Here is an 18,097-nt window from a genome sequence, read left to right as displayed (position 1 = left end):
AACTTGAGGTATCACTACCAAAGCCCGTTTAGATGCACGGTGCAGTATTCCTCATACACCTTGGAGTTGTGACCCAACTCCAGGCACCACAAACACACCAACGGGGAGTCCGTCACAGACATTAGCCTGTGAGAGACCCCGTAGGGTTTTAAACCAGCTGGTTTCTTAGGTGGCATCCTAACACCAGGAGAAAAATCTAAGAAAAATAGTTGATCAAAATTTGAAAAAGGCCAGTCAAAAGGTGACTGAAGGGTAAGCTTAATCTGGATCAGCGTTTTCTGGTGCGGAAAGAACTGTCGTCCGCATGCCTATAGAGGTACCACAAACATAATTTCATAAACAGATGACGCAGACCCGAAAGACGGCACCTACCGGTGCTCTAGGGTGCTGCTCAAAAATTAGCTCGCTCTTGTCTGACGCCTGGGGATATTCATAGGTAAGGAATCTGCAGCTAGAAGTTTCTATCAGATAGAGAATTTGGGAATTTAAAAAGGAGTTGACTCCTCAAGAGTGAAAGACAAAGTCTATATCAATAGACCTGACCTCGCTGCAGATGCCAAATTTCTTTAAAAATAATTTTGCTGAACACTTTGGGTACATGGAGTATATTTTTCCATGAGTGCAGAGTTCAATTTCTGCACTAAAACAAGAGCTATGAAAGAAGCTGCAGATAAGAAGACAAAAGAGACCACTCGCTTTCAGAACTGGATGACTTTATTAATTTGGTGTTGTAGGGAAAAGTGGATTGTATGTACGTGTGCATGTATGTGTTCTATCTTAACATGAAAGCATTCAACTGCTCTAAATGCCCCTAAAATACAGTACTGAACGTTCTTTTTATTAGTATAACAGTTTTTGCATTATGATACACTGCAACAATAGCGCGTTTATTTAAAGCTAAGTATTAAATATTAAATATCTTCTCATTTCATTTATATTACCTTGCAAAAGAGAAAATAAGTAACTAAAAGAGCCCACCATACATAGATCTTCCCCTCCAGCACATCATCGGTTTATTGACCCATTTTTTTTGCTTTGTGTCCTACCGATATGCAGAAAACCCAGACTTTTGATTGATAACATACAAAGTTCATATAGCTTGTTCGCAAAGGTGCTAAAAAACGATGATTTTTGACCTGTAGATTTTTTAAAACTATGTTCCTTTGAAGCTGTGCGATTTTTCTTTTGGCCCGTGCTCAGGTCTTAGAGGCTTACTTTTCTTCCCCTCTGTTCAACAGCAGTCAGCGACATCCCCAGAGATCGATTTCATATGTACGGAAGATGTTTTTTACTCCACAAAAATGCAGAAACGTAGACTGAATGTCACAGAAAAATCTCTCCCAAAGAGGGTCTAAAGATTAGGTTGTGATGTTTTCTCTTTTTTTACTAAAAGCATTTCGTCTGGACATATATTTTCAAAATCTTCCTTAAGAGTTGAACAAATAAACAATAGCTGAATAAGCACTTGGAAAGTCTGCATGAAAATTCCCCTTGAAGTCTTTAGAGAAGAGTATCATCTGTGCAGCCTCCTTCGAGTCCATAGCGGAACTCCTGAAGATTTGATACTCCATAAAAGTGAACGAAAGCTGCTGCTACCACCAGCACATGGAAGATCTGATGCGACTGGAACTGTAGAATATGAAAAAGAGAACAACATGAGACCCATGGATTGATGTGGCGACAGAGCGTTTCCTATGCACAGTGACATTCAAGAAGTCATTTCTGCACAGAGAAATAAAGAACTTTCAAGGTTTCTACAATTCTATTTTCAGTAGTTCTGGTTCCTTAAAAATACTTACTGGCTATATTTTACTCTTTACAAAGTTTAAAATCCACTTGGCATTCAAGCACATTACAAGTTTTATTGGTATGTAAAATACAATTTCACACAATTCAGACAATAAAGAGAAAAATGTCTGAGTGATAAATGTTTAGTTTAACACTCATTAGCAGTTTGTCGTCAGTCAACTTTAAAACCACTACATGCATTATCAAAAAAATCAATCTTTAATCTCGATAGCCATTTAAATACATTGACCAACAGATTAACGGATCAATACAGATGGTAATAGGTTGTAAAAGTAAAAAAAAAAAAAAAAATAAGAAAACACTCTGTAGGTAACAACAAATTCCTGGCACAAAAGAGGATCAGGTGTCTATTAGAGCCAAGTCTGTAGATATCACAAAAAAAACAGGAAATGCTCATGGTTTGCAGATGAACAGTCACAAGTGCCTAGTGATGTTAACTAGTCAAATGAACACCACTTTGGAATTGATAAAAGTCAAATAGCGATGCTTACTCTGAATCTGGATAAAAGATTGTATTCATAAGTATTAAAAACCAAATTCAGAAACGGCTCTGGTCCTTAACAGTAATATTTCATAACAAAATACCTTCATGTCGGCTTAAAAAGTTCCTTTGCCTCATGTATCGCTACAGATTTAGAGATGTTTCACAGAGACAAAAACAATTCAGGACGGCCAATTTCATTATGGATGTCTCTGACTCCAAATTCATGCAATCATGTATGATTTCCTGAGCAACAGTTGCTACTGGCCTCATGACAAATGAAGTGGGTGCAGTCTGGGGATGACCAAATAAACGTCTAAAGAACACATTTTCTTCCAACATTAGCTAAATCACAAACACCCACACTGTATGGGGTGTATTCAGTACTTTGGGGGAAAAAAATCAGAACTGCTCCAACAAATTGTGAAAGTCTGTCCTGTAGGAGGTTGGCCTCTATTAGTTTGATTGGAGGGACGCCTAAATATGAGACAAAGGCACTTTTTTCATAACTTTATCATTAATCAAATAACGTCTGGATCTGGTAGACCTATGTCTTATTGTTTGGACACATCAGTAAAATCAGTTGAAACAAACTATCCAGAACAGTCACATAGTGTTGTATCAAAATATTTACTCCACAGGCAGTGAGGAACAATAAAACATACTCATCCACATGTAAAGGCACGGGACCTAACCTGGGGTATCTTTTTTAAATTCCATAAGCTAAACCTCTGACTGATTTATAATGGAAAGAGGGGGAGGAGGCAGCCCATAACCTTGTAAAACGCCATTAACCAAATCAAAACTAGCAGACCATATCAGACTTCAGCTGTTAACTTACAATGGCGACGACTCAAAATGTTAATGATGTTCCTATTAATCTCCCATGATGGAATGGATCAAAGCTTTGACCTACTGACTGTCAAATGTTGTGCTAAGGTCCATAAAGGCTAGATTTAAAGAGCCCTTCAGGGAAACCACATATTTAGAGTATAATGAATGTAAATTAAGACATTGTTTTACTGTGTCTAATCCTGATCTAAAGCCATAGAGACCTTTTGTTAACACTCATCGCTTTGCCCATAACTGTATTCTAGCCATTAAAACTATACCAGATATTTTGACAATCAAATCAACTAGTGAAATAGAGCAATACAAATTTGGATTGCCACCATCTCCCTTCCTATACAATACGGCGATCATAGATTGGGACCAGGAACAGGGGATCGTGTCTCTACAAGATGGATTTAAAACAATTACCAATGAAGAATCCCACAAATCTGAGCCATACCATCTGTTTCTTGACCAAGGGGCTTTCCCAATGGGTTGTTATTTAAAGCATCAATACCTTCTTCCAGAGTAAAATTCAGGTTAATTCATGTGTTGGCTAGAACTGAAGAACAATTTCCAAAAAATGTTACATCTGTAAACCAATCAATTTCTATCGCAGACTTCAGCTCTCTTGAAGACATACTCAGCATGAGGTCTAACATCAGAAACATATTCAGTTGCGCACTGGAACTCAAAGGAAATCAAGATTGGTTTATGGTCATTTTAATTGCTCTCCCAAACATTTCATCTATGACTGTAACCTATTAAGCAACCAAAGACAAATATCCAATCATTAATACTAAAAGAACCTTGTGTGGAGACTGCCTTTAAAGCTCAGCCAGCCAAAGTGTAGATCAAGCAATGCATAAATTCCAGAAAGAAATCACCTCCAAGTATTTGAGTATATTTTATTGATTGTAGGGTAAAAAGCCTTGTTCATTTGTTGAAGATAAGTTGGATTTTGCCCCCACATATTCACAAGTGTCTGTCCTGGAGAGTATAGAAAAATACCACTGAAACGCTTCAGAGATGAACATTTTAAGGGTTACTGTTAATACAATGCAAAGTGTATATGGATGAATATTATCACTACTCTGAATTGATGGATATACACTGGGATCTGCAACTAATAAGTTTATTACGACTAATGACAATTGAGGCATAAGAGGAGAAAATGTTTTTTGTTGTATTTTAATAATTTTTTTAAGTTTGTGTATCTAATAAAATCACTACAATAATTTTTAGTAGTCTGAATTTTGGGGCTTCTATATTGTGCAGTGTTTTCAATCCCTGTTAGAGTTCCAGAAGAGGAACTCCTTCAAACTATTTTAATTTCTTAATGGCAGTGTCTGACGACTGTACAGTGTGTTTTTGTATTATTGAGTACAGTTAAAATGTTGCATAGATATTTACTATGGTGTAATTCAAATGATAAGGTGGAGGCACTGTGTAACTTACAAAAGTAGAGCACTCTTGTTTGCAGCATCCTTGTTTACTATGGTAATGGGAATGTCAGCATTTTTGCCAGTGAAATTGTAACAGTTCCACCAATGTAGGCACTTACCACACTAAAATACAAGTATAGATTGACCTTCTCTTTTTAACAGAACTGCATACAACTATTCTTACGTTCAGGATCAGATGAGCAACCTGCCCTATTATGTCTTAACATTATACACCTAAAATCACCTTAAAGTGTTTAAAAACTTCTCTTCACCCAGTCATTCATCAGCCCCAGATTTGGGAAACAAGCAATGATAGCAGGAGTGTGTTTGCAGCTGTAGATTGTCCACGTTAGGTTTTGTTCAGTAATGGGTGTTTGTATGCCTTTTAAAAGTCATCTGGGAAATTTTCTGTCATAGCAGTTGTTGAGAAATGTTCTGACTGGAATAGCTGCTGAAGTTGATCGTATAATGTTTTTGAAGATATGAGGTAGACAAGGGTCAGAGGGGTACCCTGCTGGCTTGTTTTGATAAGATACAGAAAATGATTTGGTGATAGTTCTTTGAAGGAGCAAAGAGGCTGTGTTTGTCTTCTCCTGGAGGGGTTTGTAATAAACAGGTTGGAGCTGTATTTTGTTTGTTTTAGTTGTTTAAGTAAAAATCCAACATGTCTGCTTTAGTTGTGTAATGAATTGCCAGTTTGTCACAAAATTCTTGAGAAATGGGATTGGCAGCATCTGGTCATTTTGGATTACAAAATACTGCGAATATTATGTAAAATTCTCTATTGGCACACTTTGCAAATGTGGATTTAGCCAACAGTCTAGTTTTTTGCCTTTTTGATTGTTGACTTGTATATTCTATTGTGTCTGTGTATTCATATCCTGTAAGGAACTCATTAGCCCCAGAATGAGAGAACAAGAAAATGATAGCAGGACTTTTGCACCTGTGAATTTACTTGGCCTCAGTACTTTTGTCTGTAACATCTTCCTCTACCTCAGGCGGCAATGTATTTGATTCTCTTCTATACTATTCTTGGTTAGCGTTACAGCATTGCCAGGAGCCTGAGGTGGCCATGAAAGGAGAGGCTGTCTGGAATGCATTCTTGTGAATCTGCTTACCAGCCAAAGGTTCCCATCACTTTACAAGCCTATTTACTTTTACATTTTGTCTAGATCTCCATTCAGTTACTTTTTTTTTTTTTTTTAAATAGCCTGCTCTGTGCCCATACTCAAACATTTGGGTGAAATGGCACCTCTTTACAACCAAACTTGTACTACCGACCTGCTTGATATCTCAAAAGCAAGTATTTTACTGATGCATTTGCTACAATCTGTGCCCCCTATGAACTATTCTTCAATTTAACAGAAAATACATAAATTTGGTCTCTATTTTAGCCCAATGGCTTCTGTATTGTGTAGCCAACAACAGTATTGAATGTGCCTTTCTCATTTTGAACAGTGTAGTACTACCAAGTTTGCCAACGTTGGCTTCTAGTTTTTCTCTTGCAGTCCACCTGTAGACCCTTCGGGTAATTGACCTTTTTGTGATTGTTTTTATAACAACTGTCTGCTTCTGGCATGGCAAATGGAGCAGTTTTATATCTATTTACTATCCCCGGATGGGCTAATTAGTTGCAGACTTCAAATACCTTAAGTTCTTATGCAGTATGAGTATTTAATAGGTTTGCAGGTGGTCACATCACCCACAGGAGGACGACATAAAAAGCATTGTACAGACGTGAACAATTGGCTTTGGCAATGTGTTTTTGCCATGTTGTACACCACCGGACTGCTGTTCAGCATGGCTAAACGCTAGTGGCGTGGAGTGTCCTAGAGTGAAGTGGGGGGGAAGGGGGAGTAGACTGTTGTAGGCTGGAGTAGGGTGTCATGGGGTTCAGTGATTCAGTGGCAGAGAATGTCCTAGAGTGTCAGAGTTGAGAAGAGTGGGTTCAGTGGAAGTGGGGTGGAATGGAGTGGGTGGACTGGATGGGGTGAACTGGATTGGAGTGGACTAAAAAAGGGTGGGGTGAGGTGGACTGGATTGGAGTTGGGTGGATTAGATTGGTTTGGGGTGATTAGATTGGAGTGACACCCCACTGTACCGCAAACCACCCCTCTCCAACCCAATCTACTCCACTCCAGTTCAGTTCAGTTCAGTTCTGTTCAGTTCAATTCAATTCAATTCAATCCACCAGCAATCCATTCCTGCCCACACAAATGTAATCCACCTCAACCCAATCTACTCCACTCCACTCTACTCCAGTTCAATTCAATCCACCCAACACCAATCCATTCCTGCCCACACAAATGTAATCCACCTCAATCCAATCTACACCACTCCAATCACATCCACCCCTCAGCCTCCCCGTTCCACCCCTACTCTAGTCCACTCCAGTCCAATCCACCACAATCCACTCCACAACAATCTGCCCCACACTAGTGTGCTTCACGCTAATCTGCCTCAGTGTCATCCAAAGCAGTCTGCCCCACTCAAATCCAAAGCAATCTGCCCCACCCCAACCTAAAATAATCTGCAGCACTCCAATCCAATCCTCCCCACTCCAATCCTCTGCAATCCAGTCCAATCCGCCTCACCCCAAATCTACCCTACCCCAATCCCCAATCCCCCCACCCCAATCCAGTTCACTCACCCCAGGCCATCCCACCCCAATCCAATCAACCCCATCCCACCACATTTCAATCTTCTCTACTCGTGCCCATTCAATGCACCGCACTCCATTCCAATCCACCCTAACATACTTCAATACAATCCATCCACCCCACCCCAATCCAATCCAATCCAATCCAATGCTCACTCCAATCCTGGATTGGAGTGGTTTAGATTGGAGTGGGCTCCATCTGTGAAAGTGCTACTCGTGCGCAGATGTTAGGCAGAGTTAAACAACAGTCTTTCTTGCTTATCCTACATTTAGGATTACACACAACTTTTCATCCAAGGTGCACAGCAGCAACGTTTATTTTAAAAGTTGGACACTTGAAGTCCCAGCTCAAAACCTATTTACTATATGGCTATAAATGGGTCTCACACGATGACAGAATGCCAAAAACAGAGGACCAAAAGCAAAAACACGTGATTTCCACGTGTTAGAAACTACCGCAGTACAAGGAACACTCTAATCATAAACGAGAACTTATTTTCAAAAGAATTTGAATGGTGACTGAAAAGTGGTTAGGACATCATAAGAAAACATATCTATAGGTGGTGCACTTAACACACAATGATTTTGAACTCCACAGAACTTTTCTGAAAAGCTAAATGAAATATTGAATTAAGGACCAAAATCTTTTGGCTGCACTCAGCAATTCATCGGAGCAATGCGAAGCATTCAAAGTACAAAGTCATGTTAATCATGCTTACACCGTACTGCCAAAGTTATTATCTTCCTAACCTTGTATATGCAAGTTATTATAAGAATAATCCATCTATGTTACAGCGAATTACTATGCGTTAACAGGAAAAACACAGGACCTGAAATGAACTTTAAGTGATGAGGGCCTCATTATTAATCCTTTACCGACATTAAAACTACAGCATACTGCTTTCCACTTCGGTGTCAAACATGTGAAGTAAATCAGTGCCTTGGAGACAGACACTTGAAACAAAGCTATCACGGGGGCCTTCCACAACCAGGCAGCAGCATAGACAGTACACCATTAGTACAGAGAGATCACACTGCGTTTGTAATAAAGCATTCTGCAGGGAAGCTCTCTGAATGTACTTAAAGTGTCAGCTGTGGGATACTTAGTGGGGATAGTTCAGTATTTTGGGCCAGTGCATATCTTACAAATGTTTGGCCATATCAGTCTCCAAGGTAGTATGGAGAGAAGCCCTGGAGTAGTCTCCATGTTGCAGGAAAGGTCTGTATACAGAGCTTATCAGTTTGCCACCAGTCCCTATGGTGTAGAGCTTCTGGCACACCTCATGTGGGGTTAGTGCTAGGTGGTGGACATTAAATAGGGTATTTAATGGTTGTTCAAGGTGTTGGTAAGTAAGGAGTCGACATACAGGAAGATTTTAGTCTGCCACAATGGTTTTTAAATCTAGTAGCTTGGCATCCACAAACATATCATCCAATTTTAAGACACCTGCAGCATGCCACTAACGGAGTTACCCCAAGAGCAGCAGTCCTGTGCGAGTGAGAAGGCCTAGCAAAAGTAGTGCAGGAGTGTAGGGTTTCTTTGTGTTGGTGCGTTTACAGGTTCTAGAAAGGCAAGAGAAAGCTGTGTAGGATAACCTCAGATAGCGTTCCGTAGAATGGCCAGTAGGATACAAAGAGTAGTGCAGTAAGCCCTCCTTAAAGCCTTTACAGATAAACCCCATCTCATGCAGGGGGTAGCCAGTTAGCAAGCGAGCCACCCGTTAGAGCTGCGCAGCTAGATAAAAGCTTTCTAAGACCGGAAGAGCAAATCCACCCGCAGTCACGGGCAGCTTTAGAGTGGAAAGAGCTACCTGACGGTGCCCCAGTGACCAAATCAGATGTGGGGCGTGTCTGAAGAAGGAATGTGGGATGAGCAGAGGAAGGTTTGCAAAATAACACAATTGGGGTAGCACACCACCTACACTTGTGTGGGCCCATTACAAAAAGTGGAAGATAAGACCAAACAATAAACCGGGATCAGAGAGGCTACGTTGCTCTGCCCAGATGTCCAGTGTGCAGATCAGTGGGGAAATGGTAAATAGTAATCCCTAGGTATCAAAGGTAACTGATTCCCAGTTCAAGGTCTAATTGTATATAAAGGGGAAACACTACAATATTTTAAATAAAAACGAATTACATTTTAAAATCTTTCTAATGTTAGTTTTGACTATTCTAAGACACTGACAGAGTGGGCAATTACCCATCACAACCTTGGAAGGGGTCTGCCCCCTACTCACCCTTCACGAGCTTGAACAGCGTACAACTGCACCAGAAGAGTTTGTCAGGGTGGGTGCTGCTTGTTCAACCACTTGACAGTGCCTTTTCTGTTTCTCTCCTTTCTGCTGAGACACCTCCCCAGGTATGCAATACTTTCCGATACTCTTGGTGGACCCATCTTGTCTGATTTTAGTAACTGTCCCACCTTGTTCTTTTCTTCATTACTTATCCCGTTCTTAGCAACAATCATTTGAGTAAGTTGCAATGGATCTCCAATCTGATCTAGATTTCATCTTCCTCTTTTATTCTCTTTGATTGGTAGTCCGGGCCCCCAGCTCTGAGATAAATGTAGAGTCCCGGACGTAAACTCTAGTGCTGTGAGGCTACGGACAAGTTGTGGGTACCTCACATCCTGACAGTAGATGCAAGACTGTCACCCACACCATCTGCTCTACCTCACTAATTATTTTTAGGTTTAAAGTCCACTGGAGGTTGAAGTGAGCCAGAGGTGAGCCAGATGTTTTTGTTCAACTTGTTTAAACTAGCATAAGGTTACTTAACTTAATGTTTCCCAAATGGATTGCCATGGGATCTAAAACGTTTAGAAACATAATCAGTTTGTTGTGTTGCTTTCTCTCTAAAAAAGATTGGGTAGATTTAGGTAGAGGTGATGGCCTTGACACCGTACTCAAGGGCATCAATTTACTACCGAACAAAGATGCAATGTGCCAACTGAATGTAGCATGCCAGGAGGCAATCACAAAAAGACCACAGTGAATAAATAGTGCTATGCAGAAAATAGCAAATAAATGCACTGATAACATAGTGAGGTACGGCCTCTCCTTGGATGTGTCTGTAAAATTGACGTTTGTTCATGAATTTTGCCCTGAATTTTGACCCTTTGTCCTAATTCTTTTTTTTTTTTTTTACAATCCTGTCCTGAATTTGCCTCTATGCCACGTGGTCACTCTACCCTGAACTCAAACTGCTCGATGCAATTATGGATTAATGCCAGCAATCCATTCCAGCAAACCCTGAGCTAGACTTCTGCTCTATCCTTTGGCGCGTTTTGTCATATGCAAGTTTCTTTATTTAAAGTGTAAACTGTAATTACGGTTACAGTCCTACAACCAAACCATTCTTTACAGTGAATGATCTGGATACTATTTTGTAATATCACAGACACTGATGCACTCAATGTATTTTGCGTTTTCCAATCTAGTTTCGACTGTACATCCCTTGCATTTAGTCTTGAATGTTCAAGGGCTGTTTGGTTCTCTTTCCTACGTTCTTACACCTCAATTCCTGTTTTTTCCCCTGCAATAACAGTCTGCACATTTATTCCCGCAGACACCCAATAATGATACAAGTGCCATGCCTCTGTACCCCCAAATATAAGTATTCACTATGTCAACCAACCTTGCACATCACTTCATATTTAGTGCTTAGTAGTTACAAAAAATGTACCAACTTATCTCACTAAAGTTACTTGAGTGTGGTCAGTATTCTCATTTTCACTTTTTGGGTCCAATTTATATTACAATGTCTAGTGAATAAATCGTTTTTTTCCTGCAGCAAAGACCTGAGGACAGGACAATGTAAGGAGCTTTACAAGAGTATTTATTTCAAAATGATTACTTTTCACATTTGTAATGTAATTCCTGGAAAACGAATGTCAACCACTGTTCTTCTTATTTACTAATTAGGATAGTGAGACAACTGTATTAGCAGGCCTACTCCAGTCTTAAGAAGAAAGACAGTCCTGCAAACCATCTAAAACCAACTAAGTCGAAACTGATCTGTAAGAAGTAATTGGAATACCTACCCAAATGTCAAACTTGCCAGGAAAGAAGCGTTCTGGAATGCGGGCAGCGTACAATCCAGCACCGGTGATGTACATGCTGCCCATCAAGAAGAACCACCCCATCTGTCCGACCGTCGTGGCCTTCACAAACCCTTCTGCAATGGTGAAGTGCATGGTGGGAACAATGCCACTCAATCCAAGTCCGAGAAACACTCCTGGAGAAAAGCAAAATGGAAGCAAGTTAAGATAAGTCCATGACCCTCTTGGGAAGGGAGTTTGTTGGCAGGCCAATTTGAAGTTAGAAGGGAGATGAAGGTAAATTTCAGAAAAAATCAATAAAAAAGATTTTAAAAAATCGAAAGCATGGAAACCATTTGTTCATCAGATCTTAGACTCCAATCCATCCAGTTTCAAGCTGCACATGTTACTGAAATATCTCGCTCCAAACTAATCTACTGCACCACTCCAAAAGCTTTTCCATGATCAGCTTCTTTCATCTCCAATCAAGTGCTCCTTATTCAGTGAGCAGCCAGCCTCTGGGCTAAGCTTTGCTGTCATTGGGATTTAACCGTTCGAAAACATCACAGATAAACCAATTCTATAACCTACTGCCTGATCACCTCTTTCGCTATCAAATACTATACTCTTATGCAACACAATTCAGTTCAAAGAATGTGCCAGGCCCACCAAGCTCAGTGAAAGTTCCTAAACTTTCCAAGTGATTAAGGGGTTGGACTTCTTACTGACTGTGCCTAGACACAGACTTAAAACTTAAAGTAGACTCATGTACACCCTTCATTAATACATACTGTGGTGTGGCATTTGTACAGCCCAAATCTAGTCAGAAGACAGCAAACAAAAAGCTATAAAGGGGCAAAGTTACATTCAACGAGAGACTGGAGGGGGAGCTCAGACAACTGCATGTACGTGGTTGTGTGTGTGTGTGTGTGTGTGTGTGTGTGTGTGTGTGTGTGTGTGTGTGTGTGTGTGTGTGTGTGTGTTTACTGTACCTTGTATTATACTAGTGTGTGTGTGTGTGTGTGTGTGTGTGTGTGTGTGTGTGTGTGTGTGTGTGTGTGTGTGTGTGTGTGTGTGTTACTGTACCTTGTATTATACTATTACGCAGTCCATAAACAGAGCACTTTATAAAAAATGTTTATGTAATTCAAAAACTGACATGCTCCAACAGCAGTTTCATGTGTTAATGTGTGGCCAGTTTGAATGATTTTATCTTGTGGTTGTAATTCCTCTTCCCTGTAGTTTTGAAAAAGCACTGTCTGGCTCTCAATGCATTCAGCAGAGATGTATAATTAAAAGGTTAAAAAACATGACTGGTCAAGTGAAGAGTGCAAGTGCAGTACAGTGTCCATTCTGATTTCATTTGTGAGCAGTCAAAATATCGTAAGCGCAGAATCCCAGTTGTAACCCCTGATCAATATGAAGAGTTTGCTTCTGTTCTTAACAGCTCCTGGCCTCGCCTCTGGCAAAAGTTGTACAGATGCTGCGCTCTCAACAGTGCCCAAGACCATACCACCCCTGAGCCTAGGAAACATGAGAGGTGCTGGCTACCTCCGAGTTCTGAAGCAGCTACGATGTCCTAAAGCTCCTCTGAATGCCTATATTTCTATGAGTGTGTATGTATACAATACACACAAACCTACAAGCAAACATTTCCAATTTATCGAGGCAACCAGGAGATCCACCACTCAGTTCATTGTTAAAATAGAACTCTGTACAAGAAGAAACAGACTGTCCTACAAAATCAGAGGCTTTAGACAGGGCAGACCAATACATCACAGGATTATGTACACAGCACAGGCACTTTAAATATTTGCACAATGCAGTCATACAGTTCCAGCGTATGTAGGTTTACATTTTTCAGTTTCTTATGTATGTTTTCAGGTTGTCTTAGTACTGTCACTTTTTTCCAGTTCCTGCAAAGATGGAATCTCAGGGGTTTGTTTACATTGGCAAGGATGCGTCTCATTTCTATCCTGTCCTGAGAAATGTAGACAGAGGAATGATTTATTTCAGGAGGAAGGAAGCATCTATAGCATAGCGAACCCTTGTATGCATTTGTCAAGCTCATGCTTACCATACCATTACTTATCTACTCACATTTCTCAACTGTTTTGCACAGGGAATAATCTTGTAATTCCATAGTTCTCCAGAGGAACTTTACCTTGCATTTTCTCTTTTGCATAACTCATCCTCAAGTTAAACTTCGAGGGTTCATATGTAGCAGATGCCTTGCTTGTGCAAATTAAGCTGAAGTGTCTTTTAGGGTTGGATTAGTCTTTTCACTCTTCAGATTGTTATGTGATTGCATTCTGTCCTAGTTCTAACTCAACACAAATACAACCGATTTTTAAAAAGCTTGAACACAAGGCTTGCTCTATGGAAGAACCTTTAATCACATGCAGAATTTGTTCCTCTGCCTTCTCACGGTTGGTTGTTTTCTTTAATTAATCTCCACCTTCAACCCCAACCCAATCGTGGCAGCACATAAGGTGTGGCACGGAAAGGATCCTAAGGTGCAGATTGACCTGATCTAGTGTAACAAGGTTTCACTTCTGTTCATGTCAACATAGGATGATAATATCAGATCTTTTAACTTTCTCTTGGTATAATTCATCTCCTACCCTATCTATGCATCATTACAAAAAAGAAAGAAAAAAAAATTGGCTGTCATGAGCTTCTTCTATTTACCAGATTCCTATATAGCACGCTCTCTCTCATTGCCATACCATTACAATGGTTTGTGGGGCTGAATCTTTTCGTGTTTTACAAAACATCACCTGTCATTTGTTTCTGGCTACAAATCTATCACTGAGATGTTAAAACGTTCAGTGTTCTTTGAGATGCCTCCATTGTCTATCTGTTCTATTCGTAGCAGATCACCTTTGGGGCAATGGCTATCGGTCCACAGCGCCACCGATTCCAAAACCACGGATTTATGGCAAGGAAATTTACTTGATCCAGACCTACTAGACATCCATCGGAACAACTTTTCATACAGTTATAAAATCTGGTCTTGTAACACAATCCTTGGATTTTTGTTTTCTTTTTCCTCCGTCCACACAATAGTTGGACACTCTCCCTCTACCTTTTTGTGGTCATCCATCTTTGTTCCTTTTTAGAAAATCTTTGAATTCTTTTTTTTCCTTTTTTTAAAAACAATAATGTGCACCAACCATACTTAGTAGATAAATGCAGCTACTGCCAAGGAAACATTTGGTGTACACTGCGCTTTACAACTACCCTAACTGTAACTGTGTATGGGAATGCGAACATTACCAACAGGCATTGCCAAATAGTAAAGACTTTGATCAATGTCAATGTCACAATAGTATGAAACATGATCTGAATAAATTAAAGTATATATTTGGACCCACCCTATCTTCTTTACATTATTTTATAGAGGGTTAGCTCTAGAGACATATGTACAATTGTTAGTGACAGAAAACCAGACGTGGAAATAAAGTAGCAAATTCTAGCACTTGGGTCATGCAGATTGTAAATTTACACATTGAAGTCTTTGATGAATAACTTGGTATTTTCATATGAGTGGTTTGGATAATTAGTCCTCTCTTAGCTCTTGGTGAAGCAACCATGGAAATGACAATCAGTGTATTACTTACATGGAGACGTAAACATCTACTATGTGGTGTACCTACGGACACAGAAGGCTTGTATGTTCTGAAGAGTAGCATACAAGACTATCTTTTCAAGAAACATCTACCCAAGACAGGGCGTTGCTAGGAAAGTCCCCCCCTCCCAAAGTGTAATTCCTTCCCATTGGTCTACTTCTCTCTGTTTCTGTAAATGAAAAATACATCTGAATTTACCTGCTCTCGTAGGTCTGTGCTTGGGTGTTGAAAATCGGTCCCACTGAGAAACGACAATAGCAGTGATGCCAAGGACACAGACTATAGAGAGGTAGATGAGTCGCGGCTGAGGGGAGCAGTAAAAAGAGTAATACAACCAAGGAACAAAACTGCCCATGATAAGAAGTGCTATCCCAGAATAATCCAGCCTGGAGGAAGAAGACAAACACATAAGTCGCATAAGAACAAGTTCAAATCTCGGTCGATAAAACCACAAAGGAAGCAAACATCACAAAAGCTGAACATTTGGTACTGTTTCAGTTTGTTTTCCTTCTTATATTTTTTGGAATTGTCCTAGAAAACATTCTACAGTTTAATTATCACTGGATTTGTTTTACATCAAAATATTCACACTTTTTGTTACAACTAGTATATTATCGATAACATTTTTGAAAGGTCCAAGCATAAAGAAGGAACAGTGAGATGTGGAGCACAATATACTGCCCTCCAAACCATGCCTCCCAATCAAAAATCAAACTGAACAAACAAAATCTGAAAACATGCACACACTTTTGCTTCTCAGTTCTGTACCAATGCATAGCTCTCCAGTTGTCCTCATCAGGCTCAAGAAGATTAATCACTTATGGCTTATTTTTACATTCTAGCGAATGCAGTTGTGTTTTACCCATAATTAAGAGGAGCTGCTCTTTTTTCGTAAATTATTTTTATTCACTTTTCCACTTTGAAAAATAAAACTGGTTGCATTAAAAAATTACAACAAATAACATATTACACTCTCCCACCAATTCTTCTACAAGGACCATGAATCACAACACTATGGTTCTTTGATCTTTACGGTCAAAATCAATAGTGAAACATTTGAATCCTTAACGTTTAGTTTTATTTTGCAGCGGGAGCCCCCGTACCCTGCACAATGGCAAACTGAGTGACTTATAGCTGGTTCAAAATCAGTGCCCTTAACATATGTAGGCACAATACCTGTGGGGAGTCCTGGAGATGTTCCATCAGTGGTTTCCAGATACTCTCAAACCATTGTCACATGTCATGCAGGTCATAGGTCAGCTCTCCATGGATATTATTGATCCAAAGTTTTCTGGACCAACTGATAAGGTCTGGTGCGGGTGCCTTTTTTCCAATTAGCAGTCAGCTCCTGCTCAGCTAGCATAAAACTATGGACGATGACTGCCCATGTATGCAGAGAAAGGCCCTCCCAATGTGTAACTCATGCCCAGAATGATCACTATTGGATCACTGTGGATCTTTAAGGGCTTCCTTCCAATAGGTAGCAATCCTTGGACATGACCTTCAAATATGCATTATCGTCCCTTTTGCACCACAAATCCTCCAGCATTGGTCATCACAATTTGAGCCTACTCAGTGTCCTATAACAGTTGTACATCATCTATAAGCATGCTTTTCTACTGTGGACACTTTGTACAATTCTGGTGATATCTGCCCAAAGGGTCGTACTGATTTTCCAGAGTATATCCCTTCCCACTGCTTCATATGTTGACAGGCAGGATTATATGCAGTAGTCACCAGTTCAGGCCTTTCGTAGATGTGTAATCAGTAAAAGGGTTTTAGAATTTTGTAACATCTCTGATGTCCACTGCTTTTTTTTTGTGGGTTCAGGACCCAATCTCATATAGCTTCAGGGCTTCTGATCTTTCTCTTCTGACTACTATACAGTCTGATGCCTATCCTAACCCTATATAATACTGCATGTAAGGTCTCTTTCAATTTTCCCTAATACCTGGCACAGGATGCCAGTTCCACTGTTTCAAACATTGAATTTTTCAATGAGGCTGAACACCCTTCTAATATTTTCAAATGTCTGTCTGCTCCTAATGAACACAGATTTTGTCTGGGTCTACCAGGAAGGGCAGACATCCGTCTAGCCTGTTGACAAGGACCTTTATTTATTCCGTTTTTTAAACTTTTTTTTATGCAAACAAGAACAAAGACAGCTAGCAGCGATATACAGTAAATGTACTAGTACGCATTTTCGAGTCCCTCATTATGGAGCTGTCTCTTCACTGACTTGATATGAGGCACGGTGTCGCTGAACTTTAAGCGTGTAGTCCAGGAAGAGTCAGACTGTAGCGCTATCCACAATGACAGGTGCAGCTTTCCTGGCCTTTGGTTGAAGATGATCTCAATCTCTAAAGTTCAGAATCCTTACTACCATGGGTCAAGGTGGTGATCCAGAAGGGGGGGCGAGCAGGCACCCTATGTGTACGATCTTCCGTGAACATGGGGGATAGGCCCGGTGGGCTGGGTGCAGCTCGTAGAAGCCATTCCACGATGAACAGCGTCGGGTTAGGGCCTCAGAAAGTCTCATGTATTCGTAGCCTATGATATGTGGACATACAGTCCTCCTTTGCATTCAAGGAGAAGCCCTCATTACAACTTTGTTGTGGAGGCACCTCGCCTTGCTGGGGCACAGAGCAAGCTGAGTTGATGTGCCCCATGTTGGTGTCTTAGTATAGTCTTAGTATATGGAGATATCGGATTCAGGAGGAGGACCAAAGCGCAACCAAGCCAACTCAGTTTCCCTACCCATCAATCAAAGGAGTTAGCAATGAGGGTATCCAACAGCCCTAAAAATCTCAGATTATCAATGCCCAAGTTCCGCTCCCAATTATGTTGCATTAATCTGAAGCCACATGGACACCAGGGACTCAGAAAGTCTCATGTATTCGTAGCGTATGATATGATGACACAGTCTGACCGCACATCGAGATAGAGGTGTGGTACGGCTGAGTGCCTCCGGCTCCAAATCACTCAGGCGATGTATCTACAGTGGCCAAGCACAACCCTCATTTCACCCGCCCCACCCCCAGGGCTAGGACTGCCGAGTGATTCAGTGCAGCAGCAGCAAGACAAAGCACTGTGCTACGATGCAGTGGGGCCAGTAGTCACAGATAAGTACATTAGGATTATAACTCCCTCAGTAGTGTGCCAGGCAGGCCTCAGATAACAGCATCCCAAGTATGCCACTGG

General features: G+C 40.5%; 1 protein-coding gene across 4 annotated transcripts in view; it reads right to left on the bottom strand.

Annotated features, from left to right (window-relative positions):
- Window positions 1–692: 692 nt before the first annotated feature.
- ADIPOR1 (adiponectin receptor 1) overlaps window positions 693–18,097 on the bottom strand; it is a 156,706-nt gene continuing 139,301 nt past the window's right edge. For all 4 annotated transcript variants that reach the window (XM_069239016.1, XM_069239018.1, XM_069239017.1 and 1 more), the window contains 3 exons: window positions 15,095–15,282; window positions 11,268–11,461; window positions 693–1,629 (listed from right to left, as the gene is read on the bottom strand). In XM_069239016.1, coding sequence (XP_069095117.1) covers window positions 1,501–1,629; window positions 11,268–11,461; window positions 15,095–15,282 — 511 coding nt within the window. In that variant the 3' untranslated portion in view covers window positions 693–1,500. The remainder of the gene's footprint in view (window positions 1,630–11,267; window positions 11,462–15,094; window positions 15,283–18,097) is intronic.

This window comes from Pleurodeles waltl, chromosome 6, assembly GCF_031143425.1.
Source record: "Pleurodeles waltl isolate 20211129_DDA chromosome 6, aPleWal1.hap1.20221129, whole genome shotgun sequence".
NCBI classification, from domain to species: Eukaryota; Metazoa; Chordata; class Amphibia; order Caudata; family Salamandridae; genus Pleurodeles; species Pleurodeles waltl.
Note: the sequence above shows the minus strand (reverse complement) of the source record. Positions and strands in the feature narration are given on the sequence as shown.